The sequence below is a fragment of the Chaetura pelagica genome, unplaced genomic scaffold, assembly GCF_000747805.2.
Source record: "Chaetura pelagica isolate M959 unplaced genomic scaffold, ChaPel_1.0 scaffold101, whole genome shotgun sequence".
NCBI lineage: Eukaryota > Metazoa > Chordata > Aves > Apodiformes > Apodidae > Chaetura > Chaetura pelagica.
In genome coordinates this window covers 1,475,588-1,500,152 of record NW_009952564.1, presented here as the reverse complement: position 1 = coordinate 1,500,152, position 24,565 = coordinate 1,475,588, and the positions used below count along the sequence as shown (strand labels likewise).

The 24,565-nt window shown below is 40.1% G+C and overlaps 1 protein-coding gene across 2 annotated transcripts; it reads right to left on the bottom strand.

Moving 5' to 3' along the window:
* Positions 1-173: 173 nt before the first annotated feature.
* On the bottom strand, positions 174-23,129 carry ST3GAL6 (ST3 beta-galactoside alpha-2,3-sialyltransferase 6). Of its 2 annotated transcripts, XM_009993337.1 has the most exons (10): positions 23,037-23,129; positions 22,179-22,247; positions 20,844-20,921; positions 17,905-18,008; positions 16,375-16,438; positions 9,752-9,847; positions 7,401-7,587; positions 6,198-6,335; positions 2,389-2,541; positions 215-836 (listed from the first exon to the last, which is right to left on the bottom strand). In XM_009993337.1, exons 1-10 carry the CDS (start codon positions 23,123-23,125, stop codon positions 756-758), a joined length of 1,059 nt encoding a protein of 352 aa, XP_009991639.1. In that variant the 5' UTR covers positions 23,126-23,129; the 3' UTR covers positions 215-755. The 2 variants fall into 2 exon arrangements, with proteins under 2 accessions (XP_009991640.1, XP_009991639.1); XM_009993338.1 differs by lacking the exon at positions 22,179-22,247 and having other exon boundaries at positions 174-836.
* Positions 23,130-24,565: the final 1,436 nt, after the last annotated feature.

The following is a 24,565-nucleotide window of genomic DNA, read 5'->3' as shown; positions in this document are numbered from 1 at the left end:
CAGCTCTTCAATCTTCATTCTGTCTTGAAGTCAAGTTACCAACTGTAAAATTTATTGGACGCACAGCACAGGGAGGTTTTCCATCAACTGGGTACAAAACAAGCACAGTCAAAACCAACATCTCCACAAGTCAGACTAAAGGGCCTTCACCTTTGGCAAAGGAAGGCAGCAGTTCAGAGTTGATGGCCAGTGCAGCAGCTGTACCTTCTTTATTGAAGATGGACATCCCCTTCTCAGAGCAAGGCAGGCCAAAATCTGTACATTGTTTCTTCCCCCTTCTCCCAAAAACACATTAATGATTTATAGGCATGATTTTAAAGCCATTTTCACACCACAAGACAGACATTCATGACTTTACATCCACCTACTAATCAAACACTGGTTGTCTCAGTCTCTTGACAGTAACTCTCTTGGAGAACAACATCAGAAAAAAAAGTGTTCCAGAGAAATAATCATTTGGAAAGAGTTCTTGCTGATAAATAAGTGATGTGCATCACATATATACCTGATACTTTCAGCTGAAAGTTCCAGAGTTTTCCCATTATTAAGTAGCTTTACAAAAATTCAGTTAACTCCATTTGCAATAGTCCATTATCCTCAGGCTTAGAAGAAGATTCTGCCTTAGTGAGGTTTCTGTGCTCCTTTTAAACAGTAAACAGTTATGCTGCACTTGAAAAATAAAAATGTCATACAAAAAATAAAACATTTTCAAATCTTGAAAATAGCCATTGTTCTTCATATTTTGTATTCAGCTTTCACGTCAAATTGACCACAAAGTTCTTGTCTATAAGCTTCTTCAAAAATTTCTGCTCAGCATTGATGTTGTGGTATTCATTCTAAAGAAATGTGAGGGAATAAAAAAAAATAAAAAAATTCAAATTATTACTTGAAGCATCTCTTCATTGTTCTATCCTTTTAATTACCTGTGATACCTGGAAGATGTTAAAAGCAAGAATGCTCTGCGAAAAAGACTTCTTAGCAAAGGCTCTTGCACAGTTCCCCAAGAAAACAGGTGAGGGACTATTACTCAAAACTACATTAGATTTTCCATTAGGACATAAACCAAGAGGGATGATCCTTCAGTGGCAAGAACAATGAGATGTGGTCTCACAAAAGTCCTCCTCCTCCTTACTCTCCCAACTCCTCCCCATGTTTACAGGGAACAGCTGCATAACCACATTTACAGCATGAGCAGTCAGAAAACAACCAATTCTCAAAGCTTAATGCAAGTTCTTGAAAAGCACACATCGGGCATTTGTGAATCAGATGCACCCTGCCAGTTTCAACAAGTGAAAACTAACCCATCTTCTGTGCTGTGTCCAGACCCTGGATATACAAGACACCACTGAGACTGCAGTGGAGGACAGCACAAGGGAAGTTCACTGGCAACCTGAATCCAGTAAATGATAATTAATATAATACAAATACTGTATAAAAGATTATAGATATGTAGTGCAATACTTACAATTTAATGCTACTAAAGCATTAATGATTAAGTTTTGTTTAGTTGCTTCTTTTTTCAAGTTTCAAGATTTTAGGAAATCTTATGAATGTCTATTCAGCTGGTGATCAACCTTACCCAAGCTTGGTATACACGGCAAAAAAAGCACCTGCAGAGAAGAGCCTCAAAATGAAGGCAACATCAGTATCAGAGGGAAATTATCTCACAGCTGCAGGCACCTAGAGTATTCACAGACATCAGAGGCTCCTATACACACTACCTCGATCCTTCCTCATCAGGAAAAGGAGGACAGAAAATGGTCCCCACATGCACTGAGCGTGCACATGGAAGAGAAAACTGTTCACATTCAAGTAAAGGGCTGAGATGGAACTGCTTAGATTACAGAGCTGAAGAACAGAGTCATAAAAGAAAACAGAGACATGGCCATACCAAAGCAGGAGGCCTTTCTCTGCAGGATGGGAGGGGCAGGCAACCCTGCTGTTTGCTAGCCTCCTGCTGCTCCCTCTCCAGCAAGTTACGGCTTCCCTCCCTTTAAGCAGTTCCTTCTGCTCTTACAGCTGCATTTCTACACTGCTTTCCATTTCTGAAACTCAATTAATTTCCTCATTGCAAGTTTATGTGTCTTTAACTCCTTCCTTTTCACTTCACTCTTCTCTTTTTTTTTTTTTTTTTTTTTTTTAAATGAAATTTGGCAACTGTGGCAAACTGTGGCATTACAACCAGCTGTCAAGGAAGAAGAAGACGCAAATAGAAACAGCACTATTTATTTTCTGACAATGCTAGCAAATATGCCTGTATGAACAAGAGCTGTGTAGCCTCAGGATAACACCAGCAAAGCAAAGCAGAACATACAAATAGATGTATCCCATCCAGACTGTGCGCAACATAGTGGAGCACAGGGGACACAAATATCCACACTGTCATACCTGCATCATCTGAGACATGGTGTCATTGCCATAGTAGTGCAAGGAACTGTTTCTGTCTGTGAAGTCATACTTGAAGCCTGCCAGGTGAACTTCATGGCATATGTGAAATGCTAGTGTAATGGCAATTAGCCCTGTTGTTGGATGCTTCGGTTTCTAAAAGAAAACAGAAAGAGCACATTCATGTAAATAACTGGCAGCTTGATGGGAACAGCAAGCCTAGGAGCCAAGGCAGTGGATATCAGGCAGCCTTGCTCTTCGGCAGGCATTTATTTTTGTGGTTTGATCCCCTTCTGTTTCATAATGAACAACCTGCTGCCAGCAGGTTTTTCATGACCAGGCTATCTTCTGTGTTGATATTCCCATGGGATTCTGTTTTTTCATGAGGGCTGAGCCTACACTGTAGTCCTTCCCTCAACAGAGGCATTAGGAAGGTCTCACCATCCCTCTGCTCAGAAACCTACTTTCATTAAACTAGTCAGGCTTCAAATATTGGACATTATTTCACCTTGTCAAATTTGACTGAATTAGCACAAGCTTCTAGATTACAGAGATCCACACAAGCAGAAAAACATGATATGACTCAAGTCTTCGTAACACCTAATGAAAAACATCTAATGAAAAATAAATGTTACTGCTGCCTTAACTTGGCTGCATTTGATCTTTTTCAGAAGAGGGAAAAGAACACAGCTTTAAACCTTTCCCCACTATTTCCATTAGAAGGAAATCAAATGTAAAGTTGCTGATTTTCCCCTACAGTGAGATAGTTCAAAAGTAAATGCAAAATACCAAGAGGAGGTCATAAACGGGTTTTAACTGTGCAAAATTAAGAACACCTAACCATAAATCAGCATTTATTACAAAGCACAGAATTCCTTGCAACTACCTGTCCTATCTTGTAATTAAGTACATGACTCTTAGCAGCAGCAGCAACAATGATCCAAGGAAGTAAGAGCGAAGTTTTGTACAGAGGTGAACTCTCTCCTTTGTCTAAGTGATGAAGGTGAGGGGAAAATATGCCCTCAAAAATGGACAAAACTTTCATGCACTAATGCCAGTCTCAGCTAAAATAACAATTTTATCAGAAACCAAATGAGATAAACACTTTGAGTAGCTTCAGCCAAACCTCAACAGAGCACAAAACCACAGGGTTTTTTGAACTCTCACCCAAGGATCAGCTCATTTGCCTCTGAAATGAAGCAAGCAACCCTGCAACTGCACAACTCTGTGCAGAGGGAAGGCACATGCACTTGATACAGAAAAATATTTGTAGCATATGATACAGAAACAAATCCCCATGAAAAAAAATAACATCAGCTCTGTAAGCCTAAATAAAGTAACAGAATTGAACTATCACCTTTTATGCAGGATTTTTTTTGTACCTTTACGCAACTTCTGGAGCATTCAAAAAACAACATCAACTTAAAATGCATGCTGTTGCCCAAGGCTAATGCCAGTTAGCAAAATAACTTTATACCCTAGGGGCTCAATGTCATAAACTTAGTGGTGATTCTGTTGCAGTGTCCATACTAAATAGGACCCAAAAATTATGGAAGGAATGTTACATGTCAGGATTAGTGCTATTTGGAAATATCAGAAACATCACCAGTTCAAACTAGCTCTGTTTACCTTTGACTAAAAGTTCGCCTCAAAGGAATATACTAAAAATGTGCAACATTCCTTTAAAAACCTGTTGTGATGCTTTAAGGATACTCTTCTGTCTAAACCAACCTCAGGAAAACCAATATTCAACATGGTGAAGGCAGAAGTCTTTATTAAGCAAACTGGTTTTCTGCAGATTCTGCTGAGCAGAACTACTGCCAGTGAAATGTGCAGGACCCGAAGTGCCCCAGCACTACCCAGATATCCTTGGGCTGTAATAAAACGTGCTCAGCCAGTTACGTTTAATGGGAATAGGTGCAGTCCTGGAATTACTCTGCAACACTTTGACTTCAGTGCTGGAGCAGCAAATCAGAATTTATGGTTGTTCTTCCCAGCTCTGCTAACACCGTCACAGCTGCTAATGGAAAAAAATAAATGCTTGCTGGTCTACACACAGATGCACACAGAGTGAACTAAAGCTGGCTTAATGGAAAAGGGAGAGACAGCAGGAAAAGCAACAGCAGTCTTTAGCGTCTCCTGCAGGCAGAGGGGGCTGAAGCACAGAACAGTGAAGGCACCAGCCCTCTCCAAGGATGCACTACAGGGACAGAAGGCTCTAAAGTGGAGTCAAAAAGCCCCCCTGCCAACCAAACCCACTAGGGATGACCTGCAGCTAAACTAAGCCAGAGCAACTGCAGATGTGCAGGCTCCCAGCCACAGACTGCCTCCGAGATGGGAGAAAAAGTGACGACAAGCATGCCTTGACTATCGCTGCCTCCTGGGGTGTGGGGCTGCAAAACCCCTGGGATAGAGCAAGTGGGATGTAGAGATGGTGGAAAGAGGTTCCAATCACAGATGCACTCTACCCCCACTCTGGGCAGGGGCACCCAATGAGCAGGAGAGGAGCAGAGAACATGCATGTCACCCAAAGTGACTGAGGGGCCTGTGGTACCAGATCCAGGACACTGTATGCATCTGTCTGGCTAACTGACAGCACTGGTCTTACTTTTACCCCCACTGAGAGGGGAACACAGAAAGAGACGGGAGGGATTTCTGGAGCCATGGAGGCCACAGATGTTCCATCGCCCTTGAGGAGATCATTAGGCACCAAACTACTATGTTGCTTTCTTCCCATCCTCAGTTGAACTGAAATGCCATGGAGCCCCAGCAAGCATGCAGCCAAACTGGGTATTACAGTTTGAAAGTTAACACAGAGGAAAAAGCCACTAGTAGACTCAAAAAAAGAAAATTTAAAGAGATTTAAACAAAAATTTAAAAATACCTCAACTCCTCAAATATTAGAAAGATTAAACTAGAACAAGAGTTGTGGTAGATACTTCAGTGACTGCCCATTCAAATACTTCCACACGTGTCACTTGGCTGGTCCTGATGAAGCAGCTCCATGGAACAGTGTGACCCCAGGGAACTGTATTTGTACTAAACAGCACATGGCCAGTCCTGATTGCACAAGGGAAGTCTCCCACTTGAAGTCTTACCATTCGTTAGAAACATTCTGCAGTCAGAAACTGACAGTTAAAATGTATTTTTAAGTCCAAATTGTTGGTTAATTCATTACAATACTTGGCATCAAATCAGTAAGCAGAAGAATGCTGCTAGACATATGTCATTAGTATGGGGCTGGAATATCCTGTATGCTCCCTAGTTCCTACTCACTCCCAGAAGCATGAAACTGCAGCAGTGACAGAATTACTAGTCTGTTGGGTTTTCAGGGGGTTTTGTTTCTTTGGTGGACTTTTTTTGTGTGTGTGTGATTTGATGGGGGTTTTGGGGTGGGTTTTTTTTGGTTTGTGTTTTGTGGCATCTGGGATTTTTGAGGTTTGGGTTTTTAAAAACAAAAACAAAACCAAAAACACTACGAAATACCCTTAATATTTCTAGAAGCTATTCAGATCTGTCATGTTCCAATGCCTGTCTGGTCTTCCAATATGTGTAAAAGGAATTATGTCTGTCTGCAAAAGCAACCCCAGTTGATGCTAATTACAGAATCCATAAAAGAAGATTTTTGGCATGCAAGGGTACTCTCTTTCTGGATCCATTTCTCCAACTTCTTTAAAGACCATCTAAAAACAAGCTAATGCAAAATTAACCTAAAATATGTTCTAACGTAGTGCACTATAATAAATAGATAATTATCTCTGAGTACACATTTGGTTGCACAAAGCTAAAAGGCATAGAAGGAAAAAGCCTACCTCTTTTTTGGGAAACCTTGTTGGAAAATTAAGCCACTCATAAGCAGTCTTTCTGGTGATGCTGGGATCAAGAATTCTGATTTGACTAGATTTGTATATCATGTTCAGAGCTGGTTTCTTCCAAAAGCCTTTAGCGCTCTGTAACAAACAAGCAAATACACATTTTAATGGTTATAAACAGTTGATTTTGGTTTTATAGCAACTCTAACCAGAATAAAAACTAAACGTAGGAGGCTGAGGAAGAAGAGGGGGAGCAGTGAGCTTCCCAAAGGTCAACAAAAACACATGCCAAACTGCTCCTGCAACAGGATAACTCACTGCAGCAGCAGAGGCTGGGGCCAGCTGGCTAGAAAATAGCTTTAGAGAAAGACCCATGATGGACAACATGCACCAGCAGCATGTCCTGGAGGCAGTTAAGCATTCATTGTGTGTTTGGTTCTGTCAGCAAGAGCACAGAGAACAGGTAGAAGTTATTTTCCTCAAGTACTTTGTACTGTGACTTTCTGTGGTCTCACAAATGCTGTTTTGGGCAAGAGTGTGTCAAGCTCAGCAAAAGGCCTCTAAAACAGCTGAGGGGCCAGAGCACACAGCAACTAAGGAGGGCCTGAAGAGGCTGGGTTTGTTCAGCTCATCTTCAACTATCTGTTAGGGGTGTATAAAAAGACACAGGATCAGACTCTTCTCAGAGACACACAGTGAAAGGATGAAGAAAAAATATTTTCTGTGAGGGTAGTGCAGTACTGAAACAGATTGTAGAAATATCCTGGAAATACTCAAAACTTTCCTGGATAATGCCCTGAGAACCTGGTATGGCTTTGAACTTGGCCCCGCTCTCTTTCAGTAGGGTTTTGGACTAAAGAGCTCCAGAAGGAGGTTCCTTCCAACATTATTCTGCAATTCCATCAAATGCACAGGAGAAAATAATCTGGGAAATGGCCAAAGCATGCATGTCAGAACACAAAATGGTGCTAAGAAGAGGGTAAAAAGGTATTTACAAGAGAAAATCTACTTTGGGGTGATGAACCAATGAAGTATGTGGACAGAAGAGGACAGAAGCATTTATGGAAAAGGGATATTGAGCAGACAGACTGGGAGATGTAGTGCTCCCTCAAGCTAGAAGCACTAAGGCTAAAATCAAAATGGGTATTGCACATGAGAGGTGTGTGGCAAGCTGAGCTAAAGTGCATGAATAATTAAACTCACTACTTTCTGACCACCTAGTATCTCCCAAAGCCACTTCAAGTCACGTGGTTTGAAGACGATGAGAACAACAGTTGTATTAGGATCGTAGTGAATCGGATCTGAGAAGATAGACTCCGGGTAAGAAAGGCGGAAAGTCGTCCTCCTCCCAACATCCTCTTCATACCCTATAACAGGGCCATTATTCATTCTGCAGAGGACAGAGAGACAGAGATGGCAATGACTACCCCATCCATAACCTTATTGTGTGATGGCTGGCACACATGCTAGTCTGTGGGGCAGACAGCATGTCCAGGTACAGGAGGGTTTAGCAGCCCAGCATTTACTTATCACATTACATGGTAGATGAGCAATTAGCAAGTGCACTCACTAACCCAGAGGGATCAAGAACACGTGGGAACTTGGCCAAGGTGGTGTAGAATACAATTGCACTATGGCTTATCATCTGTCACTCGAGCAGAAGGCCACTTGATTTGGCTCAAACACAGAAACAGGAGAAGACCAAAGGGTATATTTGGCTTGGAGAATTACCCATTGCTTCATTCATGCTACTACATTATCCAAGTTGTACAGGAGACAATTCAAGAATGTTTTAATACTCTTCACTGTCTACAGCATACAGGGACAGGGATTATGACTGTGTATCTGATACTGAACCATCTTTATGTATGGAGTTTTAGTTTATTTGGGTGGTTTTGAGGGGTGGTTTAGTTGGGGTTTTTTTGTGTTTGTTTTTTTTTTTTCTTTTAAATAGTACTTTCACAGCTGCCACTGCCTTGGGATAGAACAAATCCATGAGCAGGTGGGTCAGGTCTATTCTGCTCTGAGGTGTTAGGGGGCGCTGTGCTTATGTCTCTATCTTGCAGTTTTTCTTTGGCTGCATCGCGTATTTTTCAGAGAATTCAGGCAGTCTGTGTATGCTCCATTCCTGCCAATGTGACTGACTTCTCTAAATTCGAGGCGAGCTGCTTAGGAGAGAATTTTCGTAAAAAAAAAATAATAAAAAAGCATATAGACTAGGGAATATTTCAAAGTTTTATAAGAATAAGTTGTAAAATACAGAATGCAAACACCCTATCTTTGTTCTTTCACAGAAAGCAAATGTACTATATTTCTGAATGTGTGACAGCAGTCTAGCTAAAGATTTCCATTTTAAGAAGAGCCAATAGAACCCAAATACTTGAAGGAGCTACAATTCATAGTGCTTCCTTGCATTGTTTACTACAGTGAAAATAAGTGCAAGGGGTGGGCTTTTTTTTACAAAAAAAAAAAACAAACAAACACAAAACTGTCAGACAAGTAGTTTCCCAAGAACAGGGCTATTATCTGGATCACTTCCTATAGCTTTGTTTGTAAGAGGAGCTACAACTGAAGAACTGCATGCATTTATTATTAATACATTTTCAAAAGTATGTAAAACTCCAGTCTTCATATAAAACTTTTTTTACAGTAGCCCTTGAAGACTGAAACACTATTACTAAAATGAGAATTAGAATTGACATCAAAGTAACAAAAATGAAGTCTTGTTGCATGTTCAACAGAACACTGAAGCAAACTGAAATGGCAGCTCAGATTTTGTTGAGAGTTCAGGCATACTGTCTGACAGGGTACCTACAGACAGAAGGGTTACTTAATCAGTTACCATCTCAGTTCCTGCAAAGGAGGAACCGATTTATCTTTTTCTGATTATGCAGAAAGTTCTCTTATAGTTAGTCAAGTTTTCAGTTTGCTTGGTGTTTGAACTTTGGTTTTTTCCCCTCCTTGCCTGTTCCTCTTTGAGGAATTCCCTAGTTTCTCCAATCTAGATACTACTACTGCAGAGATAAGCATCCTCTGGTAGATTGAGACATCTCAAACTTCAAATATCAGCTAAAACGTTTGAGGGAAAGGGGCTGACATCGTCATCTTCCCATTGACATGTACCTTGAGGTAGACTTCCCAGAATATGTGTGTCACATTTAATCCACATGCCAGCACAGGGTACATCAGGCACAATGTGGAAGGCTGCCTGGGGCAAAGGGCTTATGCAGAGCTCCAGGCTGTCACAACCTTGGATCCATCCCTGATGGCAGCATCTTGCAGGTGCATGTATCCAAACAAGAGGCAGACTGACCACCTAGCGGTCCTTGACTCTCATTTCAATCAGTCTGTGTAATAAAACACTGAACATTTTTTTTTTTCTTTTTTTTTTTCTTTTTAAAAAAAAAACAACACAAAAGCTGTGATGGAGTAAGTACAATGGGAAGTTTTATGCATTTTCATTTGTGTAATAACTGAACTCCAAAGATACTGGATGACAGGAAAAGTTTGTTGTTCTTTCCATGAACACAAAATGAAAAGGAGACAGCATTTACCTTATTATCACATCATAGGAGTCAATTTTCTCCCCTAATGTCTTATTTCGAAGTACTCCTCCATTACCAACCACAACACACCGTCGACAGGCAATGCTGTAGAAGAAAAAGAACTTTAATAGGCACAACTTCCCTGGCTTCATATTAATGATATATTTGCCTCACAAACATTTAACAGATCTATTTACTAAGTGAAGTCCACAATCTTTTAGGCCCCCAGGCCCCTTCAGAGCAGTTTCAATCCTGTATCACACTCTAAGGCTGCTTGTGAAAACACACAACTGCATTATTGCAGGGACTGTCAAAGTCAGAATGTGGCCCCTCTCCTGTAAACCTGTATTTATATACATCCTTTTTCAAGTGGTTTAACGTTTAAGGTCATCCAACCAGTTAGTGATATGGGTGCCATTAGGTAAAATTATCTTCCACAACGCTTCAAGTTTGTCATAGTCTGGGTATATCAAGCAGGATGGAGTACGCCTGGAAAAATTAACTCAAATTAAGGTGCTTCTGCAATATTGTACAACTACGCAAATACAGATATATCCAACGTGAGACACAGTGACAAGATTTATGTTCACAATTTATGTGACAGGCACCTGAATTGTACATGGAAAAACCTTAGCCAATGACACATGATGGCTCTCCCACAAATATAATTGTCGATTTTCCTCCCTGTATTTAGAAAGTGCTGTCTAAACAAGTTACGATGTGCCAAGAAGTGCATATTGTCATGACATAACGTGAGCGATACACTTGATTAAAAGTTGCATTCTCATGACTAGATCCAAATTAGACAGCCTTTCTAAGTATACAAACAATTTTCATACATTGTATAATACATCCAATCAAAACTACAAATCCTTTCAAATTTATAATATATTCATAGTTTAAAAGCACCCAAGAAGTCATTACGAAAATGCTAAACTTAACAAAGTAAATTCTCATGATAAAATTTTCCACGGAGTTGTCTCAGGTTTTATAACTTCACCTTTTACTTTGTATTGTCTTATTTCAATGCTAGCAAAATGTGTGCTTTGCTAAAAAAAAACAACAACGAAACAACAACAAAGAAAAAAAAAAGAAAAACGACAAAACAAAAGCATGCACAGGCAGGCTTGGTGTTGCTTAAAAAGTTTTGCCCCTTTAGGGAAGGTTTATATCCAATGCATAAGACTGCAAAGTCCTCTTTACAGGGTAAGCATATAATTTTTGGTTGCAAGATGCTTCTTTATCTAGAGCAAAAGCTGTTCTTCACCTTGGTTACAGCAGGGATAATGGCAAAATAAAAATGTAGGTACTCTTCAAACACAAACATGCTCACAGCTTACTGAGCTCCCAACATCCCATTTCCATGGTTCTTCAAATAAGAAAAAGGCTCTATGGCTTTTCTTACTGTAAGGGACTCCACGACCCAGTCACAGAGAATATTGTAATCTATATTAAATACCCAATGTGGCACTTTATGCAGACTGAATAAAATCTCTCTCCTTATATAGTCCAACCTGCTTTTTCAGCTGAAGACAGTATTATTCAACATCAATGAAAACAGCCTGTTTGAGCCTGACCTAACCAACATTAATACACAAAGCAGTTCCCTATATTTCCAACAGAATTGTTAATGCAGTTATGCTGTACTGCATGTGAGCTTGGGAAAAGAAACTGAGCCACAAAGCAATCCTGAAAGCCTGAAGCTTACAGAAAAGTTGAAACAAGAATTCCAACTACACAAAGCACTGTATTTCAAAAGAAATCCTAGGATGGCACCTTCTGACCTGCAGATATCTGCAGAGGCAACTGCCTTTAAAAATATATATATGTGTGTATACATAAAAATAGTACTGCTCAAAGCAGCTGTCAGGGTGGGCTGATGAAAGCTATCGCACCTCTCCCTAGTGTTTCCTAAGAAGCTTCCTAGAAGCCAAGCATTCATAAAAAGATTTCTAGCTAATGCCACAAGTCCACATGACTCAGTACATCAGAAATCAGAGGGGTGAAAAACTGTTCACCATCCTGTCTTCAGTACATCCTTTCCCTCTACACCCACAAACCCCTTGCCTCTCTACTCCAGGACTGCTTCAGTCCATTCACTTCCCAATTAGTTTTCCAACCTAGTTTTAAGATACCCTGAGGAAGCAGTCTGATGAACATATGCCCCATGCAAAGTTCACAGTGGGAGGGAAAGGAGCTGATGTACCCTAGAGCTCAAAGCAAGATCCTGAGCTACATAGAAGGAACGGTAGAAACAGAAAGCAATAACAAAAGCTGGACAAAAACCATCATCGATAAGTGATGAAGGTAGAATTAGTGCATGGTTATATCATGTTTTCCTGTAATGTACAGCACGCCTCTGCAAACCACTGAAAGTTTCAATCAACTCCAACCTCTGAAATTAGTGTCACCAGCAATTCGTGGCCACAGCTGGGTAACTGAGGTACAAAGCTCATCACCACTATGCAAATCCTAACCTGCTACTCAAACTCCTGGTAATACCTCCTGGCTACAGCATGCTTGGTGGACACCCTGGCTTGACAGTAACTGACACACCATGCATTAACTCATCTTCAGGTCTCAATAAAAAGCCAGAAAAAATTGCTCCTAATCTTTTATTTTATACTGACCTCTTGGTATGAATTCACAAAAACAGTGTTAACTCCATTACAAGTTACTTGTATTATTCTGACACCATGATAAGCAGCCAAAAAGTTACTTTGAGGAGACACTGCTTGTTCTGCCCTTGTAGATGAACTTTAAATAATTCCTTATTACATACCTTCCAACTTTTGGCAGAGGCTGTGATTTAAGAAGCTTCTTCTCTGCATCAGTCCCTAACTACTGAAATAATGCCTTCCACTCCAGTATAAAACCGGAGAGATCTTTAGTTTCTCCTCTCTGCACTGTGCAGTTGTGATGGGATGGGACACTCAAGACAGAAAGGGTAATATAAAACATTACTTTAGAGCTGGACAACTAAGGTTTGCAATGCTACAGAAGCTGGGTATCTGCCCTTAAGTCAAATCCAAACTCTCTTACCTCTTACTGGCAGATGCAAACCAGATTTTGTTCATGGATAAGAGCTGACTAATACTACTTGGATGGAAAATGGAGTGAAATTTGAAGTTTGATTAAGCTTTCAAACTCCAATGCCCTTAACATGCATACTGAAAAATAATCAGCTGCCTTCAAATAACCAATAAAGCAGACAGTATGTCAACTTCGGAAATGGATAAAGTCAACAAGCAGATCAAATACTCCTGGTGAAATGTATATGACTTTAATCACAAATACAGTCAAATAAATTAGTCTTACCAACTTTTAATCTCTGCCAAGCTCAGGAAATCAAAACAGGCCAACTCAAACATGAAGTCTAGCACAAGTGTGCTATTTCTGAATTACCTCTTCCCCTTAGCTCCCCTGCTCTACCCCAAAGTGTCTCCAATTACAATCATAGGTCTGTATCCACAGTAGCAGATTCCACTAACAAGGACCAGCAGGAAGGAAAAGGGTTTATACTAGAGTAAATAAACAGATAACAGGAAACTGACATATGAAAGAGATAAAAAATACGTACCAAGGCCAGCCAGACTATATCCCAAGATATTTAAATTAAATAAACTGACCTGTACTTACTGTAGATCACAGAAATCAACACAGATTTTCAGCAGACTGCTACTCCCAGATACTTCTCCAACCTCACTTAATGTTTCCTTTTTCATAATGTTTTCATATTAAAAAAAAACCTCAAACACTAACCCTATAGAATGAGTAACACACTGCCTTCTTTTAAGTCAATTCAAGCAAGAAGAGAAATAAACTCAGATGTTATAGAATCAAAGAATGTTTAAGGTTGGAAGGGACCTTAAAGATCATCAGGTTTCAACCTCCCTGCTATGACCAAGGACACCTCACACTAGACCAGGCTGCACAAGCCTCATCCAGCCTGATCTTGAACACCTCCAGGGATAGGACATTCACAACCTCCCTTCACGGTGAAGATTTTCCTCCTGATGTCTAACATAAATCTCTCCTCTTTCAATTTAAAACCATTACCCCTTGTCCCATCACTGCCCTCCCTGATGAAAAGCCCCTCCCCAATGTTCACACATGAAATGTGCTTCAAATCAAATATAACAGGCTGTAAACTGGAGGCCCAGTTTACAACCACCCCAATAGTGATGAAAGCAAAAAATATTAAGACTTCAGCTATTACATGTGTTATAAAAATGGTTTGAGTGACTAGGGGACTGCATTTAGGAGAGATCTGCTTAGAGTATAAATGGATTCTAATGCAAATGCCTGGTAAATGATCTCCAACTACTAAATGCAATCTCTTTAGTCACTCAGATCATTGTCCGGAGAGTCTCCTAATTTAAAAGGCCCAGACGTTAGTATATTTTAGCATATATATTAGTATATTTTAGTATATATTAGCATTTTGTATATATGGTAAAATACTAAAGGAAACATTTTTCTAGTCTGTATGGGAAAGATACTGTTAAAGGGAAGTAGAGCCTTTAAAACGTAAAAAGTCCTGCATCCTCCACTTTCCACTGGAAAACTGTTTCTCTGAAAAAGGAAAAATAAGATCTTAACTTCAAGTCCTTTAACTCACACCCCCTAGAGTCAGTTGAGGAATGCAAATTATTTCCTTTGAGGTTATCTGGTAAAAGGAGGATGCAGATGTCACATTTTATCGACTCAGCATTGTACAAATGCATCTTTAAGCATATACTGCTGCTGAGTTTAGAGCCTTGAGAGTGCCTAGTGAGTAATTATGAGGAAAACAATGGGTGTTCAGAGGCTACTCTGTGGATATAACCCCTATCCTGGAAAATCCTTCTCCTATGGGCTATGACACTAAAGGCAGTGACATTGCTCACTTCCTAACAGTTTTGGAGAACTGGACCTTTACACAATGAAAATGTCATCTAAGTTTGGAAAACAACACTGTTTAGAAAAAAATCCTGTGCCAATCGCTACAAACAGTTTTACCTGTCACACACAAAACCAGCTACATGAGCACTATAAATTTGGTTCTCATAGAGTCCAATATTTGTTAAAATACTTTACACAAAACCTGATGGATCTAGAAAGAATACATTGTATGAAGTCACTACACATTTCATTTGCTTATACTACTGGCTATTAAGCAGTAATATTTCTCATTTTGCTTCAATACTACTGAAGTATATTACTTTTATGAAAATGAAACATACTTTCCAGAACCACTAAATATATCTCAGAGAACTTAAAGTATAAATATCAATTACCTTACTTTTGATCAATAGGACAGACACTTAAATGTCACACACTGTACTGCAAGTGTCCCTGCTTTACAGCCAAAATTATTATAAAGCTGAACTTGCTATTTGGAAATCTCGAATACAACATTTGGCATTCTCCTGCAAACTCCAGACACAAGACTAGCCTTTGGCAGCCAATTTTGTATAATTTTCCCCAATTACCACACTCCTGATAAATAATAAGGTCCCCACCCCCCCCTTAAGAATAAACCTGAACATTCTAGAAATAGATGCTAACCACAGGGAAAGGAAGGAGTACAGTAGGTAAAGAAAACTAAAACTAGGTATTAAACCCAAGGTAATTCTTAGGCTTCAGCACAAATTATTTTGTTCATATTCCACCCAAATTTAATTAAAATATGACCCTGGCTTGAAGCAACAATCTTCTTTTTGATCTCCATAATTAAAAAAAACCAAACAAGTACAGCCAACTTCAACATTATTTGCATTCAACTCTCTTTAAGAAGTCTGCTTATTAACAGGTCGTCAGTCCATTTGCTAGAATGCAAATCTAAGAAGTAATTTGCATCACCTGGTAAACACAGAATTTTAGTATACTTGCTAACCCTACACTATCTCCAAAAAAAAAACCCAAAACAAAAAACCCAAATGAAAACAAACCCCAAGAAGGAGACACACACAGAAATATCCTCCAAAAACAACCACACCCCCAGAAGTGGCTTGTAACCAACTTTTAAACAGCAATGCAATGCATGAGAAGCACTTATCTTAAGGCATGCTACACTCTGTGCCACACCCTCGTTACTCCCAAAATGCCAGGAAGGGCCTTTCCTAGCTGCCTACATCTCCCACATACACAGGAGAAGGAAGGCAAGTGTACACATGAACAAGGCTGTGCAGCAGGCCAGCGGATGCAGTGGCACAGGGATATGCTTAAGATTTCTTTTAGGTAGAAACAGTCGTTGCTTTGCATATGCTTATCTGTTCTCTATTCCCTAGCTTACACTAGTAATTACTTTGAAAGCAGAGATCACATTTTTTAAGGAGTGGTTTCACTTGCCTCAAGTATAAGAAGATCTGCATTCAGTGGGCAAATTCCTAGTGCACTTCTAATATGAAACCTGTAAGCTTAAGCTCCTTCACAGAAAAATTATTCTTGACTGCTGGTGCTACAGATGTTTAACACCAAGCTTACTTAAACCTTGGGATCAGTTTTATATTCCTTGGACACCACTGGTCATATCTGTATCTTGGCTAACTTGAGCAACTTCAGGGTAACATCACTGACATTCCTTTTCATATAACTATTAAATATGAAAAAAGCAATTAACAGAAACAGTAACTAAGAAACCATCTCACCTGTCATCTTCATTAGAAAGTCCACAGTTTTGCAGTCTTGAAAGGGCTAAACGAAAAAATTGCTCTAAAACACAAATACAGAGAAGATTAATGAAAATGTTCAGTATGTTGCCATGTAAAAATAAGCATGGCATGCTGACTAGAGTATTTTTTGAGGCACAGTAGTTTTTATTCACTGTGCATAAAAAATGTCAAAATAAGAACACATAGCTTAGGGCCACAGGTCAACCAATGAAGCCAAATAAACTCGTTTATCAGAGCTCTCCTCTGTGAAGGTTTTCCTACTCCAATACTCCTCTGTTGGAAAGTAACATGCCCCTTAGTTACAGTAAATAAGCATCAGTTTTTCAAGGCCTGCATCCTAACTGACTTTGCTTATTCTTCCACACACTTTCAGACACTGGAATAGGCTGCCCAGGGAGGTGGTTGAATCACCATCCCTGTATGTGTCTAAGGGTCTTTTGGATGTGGTGTTGGTGGATATGGTTCAGGGAACAACTTTGTAGAGTAGGGATGATGGTTGGACTTGGTGATCCCAAGGGTCTTTTCCAACTTGAATGGTTCTATGATTCTGCTGAAACAGAAGCAGCCTTGACCCAGGAGAGGCGGCTGCACAGCCAGGGACAGCAACAGCATTACGGATCTTGGGAGATTACATCAAACCAGCCTGTGCTCACGGGCAAAGCTCACTCCAAACCCCTCCTCGGCAGGCAGATGCCTGCTGGATGCTCAATGCGTCTGTAACCAAGAGGGGGCCTCAACTTGTTCCCAAATGTACTTTTTCCTCACTGCAACCCCAGAGGTGCAGGAAAATGCACCTTCTTTGTGACACCGACTGAGGGCAAATCCAGAGTTTAAACCCCAGATCCACAGGGTACCAAGAAGATCCACTGTTCAGTATTAAAAATTCTGAGACTTGAGACTTTCCAAGCTTTTCCAAATGGGTGACTAAGACCCTTAGGGTCTCTAGCCCTGTCAGCTCTTCCCTGACCGCTGTGGGCAGCAGGCAAGAGGAGGCAGCCATGCAATGGGAAGAATACCCCTGCAGCCCCAGTGACACCTTCCCTGGTGGGAGAAGCTAGCTCAGCAAAAGGGAAATTTTCCTGATGTAACTGCACCAGCCTGGGGACTTCTGCCTCAGTAAAACTCTGGATCCTGATTGTCTTAGGTGTATTGATCAAACCTTATCACACTGGCCCAGCTAATATTTCACTTAGCAAAGAACTAGCTAAATATCTTTAGCACTCCAGCCCACATACAAACAAAATTAAGCTGAATATGCTTTCACTCTTTCTCTCTCCTGTCTTTTTGGAGCTTTTCTGTGAAGAGTGGCAGCCTCAAGAGTGTTTTATTTGTTAAAAACAGGAAGGTGCCAGGCGGAGGGACTAAATCAACCATTAAGTCACCTCTAGATACCCCCCAAAAAGATTGGCATCAGTGACTAGAAAAGACCAAAGCCGGAGATTCAGGTGGCTTTACACACCATGTAGGTAATTCTGTTTAGAAAGAACATACATTGGGAACACAAACCTGCTCTCTTTATTCCATAAGGTAGTTCAAACTTATTGCTCCCATGGAATTCTGCCACTCTGATAAAATCATTAGCGCACAGGAACGGGTATATTTTCTCAGCACTAAATGAAGGGAAAAAAGAAGCTTAAAAAAATCCACATGTATTTGAATAAGCCAATAATTAATGCATCTGCTTTAAAAAAAGTTTATTTATCCTACTTCAAGTACTACCAATTTTTATAAGAAAAAGCTCATTAACATCTGGGGAAAAAAGCAGATGACAGAAAAGGGGAAGATTTTATAATGGAAAATATAGGTGGAGAGTGAGATAAAATTATTTCTCTGCTAATACAAGTTACATAGAGCCATTAAAATCATGCGACTGAAAGCTTACACTATGAGACAGCATATATAACAATACACAACACAGGTAGACAATGAATCTGTATTAAAGACAGTTTTGAAAAGTAAACAACAGAGGCAGCAAGGATAATTAAGAGTTGTTACTATATGTGACAATAAATAAGAGTGTGATTTGAAACAAGGTGTTTTAACTTGAAAATACCATCTCCTGAAGATGTCAGCTTATTTGAAATGTGTTTCAATTCCAAAAAAATGGCACTTTATGGCTGTGTTGACATTACTAAGTAGTTTGGGACAACAGGGGTATATCCATATGGCAAAAAAGACACGATTTCTCCTGTCCACATTACATACATCTCAGGTATTTTTACTCTGAGCTAACTAACATCAGTAGGGTCCCACAGACTGAACACCTCCTAGCAGCTGCAGCACATCAGGTGTGCTCCTGTGTTGCATCTTCTGGCTTAGTCAGAAGTCAGATGTCTGAAAGTAGCCCAGCCTACAAGTGCCAGGGCTGCCGTGCAGTGAGAAGCACGGCACGTGGGGATCACAAGGACGTTTGCCTGAAAAGCACATTCTCCTGCAAACTAGAATGGCATCACACTTTACAAGCATCAGGATAGAAAGAATGGGTCACTTTTTTCTTAAAACGACAGTTACCAGAGACAATGGTTATCTTATAGCAGGAAAAGGACTAGTTATTAACATTATCTGCCAAAGCAGTGAACAGTAGACACAATCCTGTCACATGTTACCATGCCTCTGGCTTCACTTTGGATTTAAGTCAACACGTACTCACTGACCTGGTTGACTTTGTAGCAATCCTGCATATTAGATCTTATATTAAAATGTTAAAATGGAGTGAGAAAACCCAGTGTTGAACATAAATACCCACAGTCAGCACGACTTGTTTCTCCATTAAGAATATTAAGCTACTAAAAAAAAACCTTTCCTCTCAGTTTCACAAATCAAGTATCACACTCTAAGCTCTATGTATTCAGAAGACACCAACAGTAAAACAGGAAAAAAAAACAACCCTTAATTAAACACCACAGCCTGCACACCAAGAACTGGGCCATAGGTCAACTAAGCAAGACCAGCTAACTTTGAGACATGATGCACTGAACACTCATATTAAATTTAATAACTTGCCTTGCTGTTCAGAAGCAGCTGGTAAGCTTAGACGAAATAAATAATTTACCTACTACAAAGAGATTCTTAATTCTAGCTCTGGTTCCTTTCCAATAAATAATTCTGCCAGGTTAGAAATCCTTGCAACCTCCCCAGGCTATTACCAAAGTGCACAGACGAGATCTTCAGCCCACACAAACTATCCCTGTAAAGGAGCCATGGAAATATGCAGGAGGCAGCATTCTAGCTCTGTACCTTCCAAGTCCATCCCTGCCCCCTTCCTCATCACCAGAGCTACCTGGCTGTGCCTGACACGAGGACAGCCTGGGCACACACTGTGGGCAAGGACCCAGGACCTCCTCTCTGGGTCAGGCAGCTAACCAAAACTCAAAGACTGCTTCTGGGAAAGTAAACTTGAGATCATTCCATGTTCTTTAAAATAATAATAGCACTGAACTAAAGCCATGCTTTCTTATACCGAAAAAGGAACAAACAAACAAACAAAAAAAAAGCAGCAGCAATAGTGTTTTTGTCTACAGCTTTAAGACTCCTGCAGCTTAGTGTAAACATCTTCCCAAGCTTTCTCAAGGCATAATCAATGTCCAGTCAGATAAAACACAAAGTAAACAAAATATCCTTTTTGTCTTTTGGTCTTGTAACACTTCCTTGATCTCATTTAAGATTTGTGCTTCTAAGAAGAAAAACTCCCAGTATTCCCTCACAAACTTCTTGGATGTACTTTTGTGACCCAACACCTCCTTTGTTTTGGGTTGAAGCTCTTCCTTTTTTCATCTGACTGCTTCTTTGCAAAGGAAGCTTCCTATGGGTACCTTCAGTTGGGAGACTCCCATCACAATTCAACAAAACTATCAGAGAAAACAAAATCATGAATAATCCCAAATTTCAATAAAATTCAATTCCATTGAAATTAAAATTCCACTGAGGGGGAAGAATCTTATAATTTTTTTCACATTTAATACTCCTTTTTCAAAATAAAATGAAGAGATTTTCAAAATGTCTCTGGTTCCTGACTGCTACAGAAATACTTAGCTACTGAAAAATCTTACAATTTAAGTCCATGTTCTTAATAGCAGGTATGAGTTTGAGCCCTGGACATGAAGGCTTCTTTCATAGGAAAAGCATGGGGGAAGGGTGGGCAGAATAGGCTTGTATGTCAATCATTAATATAGTTTCACTGTTACTAGCTATAATATCCAAGGAGGACATTTATTTATTCAGTAGATACACCAGCACGTTGAGCTAGTTGTGTGGTATTGCTCAGATGCTGATCAGTGGAAAGCTAAACAATTTGTTGCCACAACCAGAAAAAGCAGCAATGAACCTGGGGTGAATCAAAATATAAAATAGACCAGAATATGTAAATAGCCCATAATAGCCCATTTCTACTTCAACCAACACAGCCTCTACTTCTCCCCACCCCCTACTTCCCACAGAAAACTCACCCCAGTAAAGATTCAAATGCTGGTTTCAGGAGACAAGTGTCCAGCACGTTCCTTCTCTCCACAGCCGTAGGTGGCAGCCTGCAAAAGAATTTTGAAGAAATAACAAGAGAATGTTGAATGGGTAGCAGCAACGAGGACTTGGACAAGCCAAATTAGTAAGAGCTGCTTACTCAGTTAACATGACACCAAGTTTTCATCATTGCCTCTGTCTGTATTTTAAAGATGGATTCTTCTTGTTGTGGTACAATTATGTTAACTATTAAAGGCTTTCCTCTCACAAGGCTGCTCCAAGGGGTCTGCAACCATATTGAGCAGCCATAACCAGGGGTGAGCTCTCAGACCCACCTGAAAGAAGCAGGACGCTTGGGCTGAATCACCCATGCAGCCATACCAGAGAGTATCACCAGCACTACTCAGCGAAGTAAGGGGAGTCTTGTTTGGAGAGGCAAAGAGACAGCATCACGTAAGGTACTTCAAGGAAAATGAGATTCTCTGGGATAACTCATTCCTCTCATAATAAGGCTAAGACGCTTCTTTCTAAGCACATTCCCACCTTGGTGATTTAGCCCAATTAATAACACAGATGAAGCCCAGAAGGGCAAGTAAAGTTCAGTGTGAGCAATGCATGCATCTGGGCTGTGTTAAGAACAGGAGGATGAAACCACGACACTAGAACCAGAAGCCAAACAGACCATTAAGGTTAATTGCTTTTGGTAACCTCAAGCTGTCATATGAATACTGACACTGAGAAAGCACCCTGTGAAATTTATCATCTGCACAGCACATTGCGATCCAGCATCAGCCTCACAGGTCAGCTTCAGAGAGAAGAGACCTGCTTTTAGGTTTTAGCCTAGGCATTCATTAGCCCTACAAACCTAATTGCAAGAATTGCCTAGCACAAGATCTGCTTACACATGCACTTGCGCATCATAACCGAACCACACCGCTCATTTATTTTAAGGACAAAAGTTACCCACGTATACCTGAATAAAATTAGCACAGCTAACTCAGAATTGCAGAAATTTGCAAGAGGCAAACAAATGTCCTTCCAACAAGTCATTGCTTGTTACAGACAGTCACTGTAAGTGGCCATAAATAGCAACCAAACACTGGAAACATGACATGGACAAATTCCTTTCTGCCAGACATGTTACAACTGCATTCATAACAGAAACAGTCAATGGACACACCTGTACAATAATCAATTGAACAGGGAGTCTATGGAGAAAGGCTAAAGATTTCAGTCTCAATCCCTCCCACCTGCCCAAAATCCAACCAACCAAAAAAAAAAAAAAAAACCACACCACCACAAAAAGACTCAACTACTGAACTTACTGGGTAACTCCACTAGTCTCATAAGATGAAGAAGCCCTCACCGAGGAAGTCTGTCCATAAAAGCTAATCCTGCAAAAAGGGAAATGTCACAACACTGTGGTTTGCTGTAAACAGAAACCACAACAGAAAATCATTTGTATCAATCGCATACTATAGAAAAGGCAAACAGAGGCACAATCACTACTTTTAAATGCTACCACTATTCTCTTTGTAACACAAACACACTGGTCAGTCCTGGCCACATATGTGCAAAGGCCCATAGAGCCTCAACTTCTTTAATTAGCACCCTGAATTTTAGGTCCCAAGCCACTTGTGCCACACCGCCTGGAGACAGCAATGGCTCACTTCCCACAAGGCTGCCACGTAGACAAATTTCAGCTTTTCAAGAGGTGCCCACTACATGTGCAGTTATTCCCAAGTGTGAGGCAGGTCTTGCCCATATTATTTATCGGATACCTAAAGGAACAAGCTAACACTAAACACCTGTGGGGTGAAGAGAGATCTGGACATGTGATACACACCAGTAAGATCTCTCTGCTCACCTGAACACCTATTTTCATGAAACTCAGAGGGGCTCCTTGTCAGTAAGATTCTGCCCTCTCCACACAACCAGGCTCAAATCAACCACTAGGTTTAAAAGTGAGAGAAGAGAAGGGGAGACAGGACAGAACAATCACATTCATTCCCTTACTGTAAAAAATAAATAAATCAAACAACAACAAAACAAAGACACACAGAGCAGTAATCACTTTTGTTGATTACAAAACAACTGCTCAGTGACACAACAACTCACAGTTCACAACTCTCACATACTCTCTGAGGGTGTCTGCACTGGAAGCAAACAAAGCATCACCATACCAATAGAGGTTATTTCTCCACAGATTTCCATGAAGTATACCATACATAACAGCAGCAGCCAGGATAAAAAACAGAAGAATTCGTTTCATGACTGGTAGATCTGAAATGTAAGAAGAACAAAACAAGATGTTTAAATCTCAGTTATGCTACTTAAATAAACTTTCATAAAGCATCTGAAAACCTACAAAAGGAAATTATCGTTATTACAGACAAACTGTGACCCTCCACCACTACAAATTTGACAGGGGATATCTCTGGTTTGATTTCTCCAAGTCCCAGTGACAGGAGCTGAACACTGCTCTGCACCTATCAACCACGCATACTCTCTAATGCAGAAGCATTAAGGGAAGCTCACTCTATACAGGCACCTGCACTTCTCTCTCTTGCGCCACCCACTATCAGTTTCCATAATTACCCAGTTAAACAAGTATTGGTGCTTTGAAGAAGGCAACTTCACTTATGAAGTGACAGAAAAATGCTACTTTTACACATCCTAATATGAGGAAGTTAGTTTCCGACCTGTGTTAACTCAGTTATGAAGAAATAGCAGAGAAAGCGTTCGTTTTACAAATAGAGTTTTCACCTCATTGCACAGTCCAGTAGGAGAAATTAAAAAAAAATATCAGAAGCTCACGCTGACAAGAAATCTCAGGGAAAAGCAAGTTCCGCGTTGCACAGACCTAACATACTGAGCTGCTCTTTCTGTAGTTATGAATTAATTGCTGTTACCTAATCTTCTAAAAGTCCAAAACAGCTGTTCTGGCCACAAATTACGGTGGAAATTCACTCGAGCTATGACTTTCTATTACTGTCTTTTCTTCTCCTATCATGGTAAGCAGGCTTGATGCACACCAATGCATAAGCACCATCTTGCATAGCTATATCTTAAAGTGAAACAAACAGCTGTCCAGCAAAAAAAGCCCTATCAAACCGTACTACTGCATTTTCCAAGAACAAAGCCTTTGGCTTTATGTGCGGTTTTTTATTTTATTTAACTTCATGTTGCTTTTTAAAATAAAGTTATGTTTAACGGCCCCAAGGCAGTAAAACTTGGGTAGATCCAGTCCAACTGATTTACAGCAATATGCTTTATGCCAGTAACATCTTAACATCATGCCTTGCATAAAACACCAAGAAACTATTAGAGAGCACTGCATTTTGTTATTAGAAATTGAGAAGCAAACTACTGCAACTTTTGTTGCTTCACCTCTGAAGAAATACAATGACTTGAGGGCAACAAGCCACATCATACTTATTTTTTCCCCTCATATTTTTCACAGGAGTTTAACTGTAGGGTCAGAGATGGGGTTTTATATCAGCATCTACCAGTCACAAAGCCATGCAATTAACAAGTTATAAACTATCAACCTCAAGAGTATCCTTCAGGTTGTCCTACTGAAGCTATTGCAATTTCAACCTTTCTTCCCTCCTTAGGAAGTAACACTGCCTCCCTTACAGCTCCAGCAATTATTTTTGAAAAGTCACTGTATATTTTTACAGCAATTCTGAACTTCTAAAGCAAACCCTGA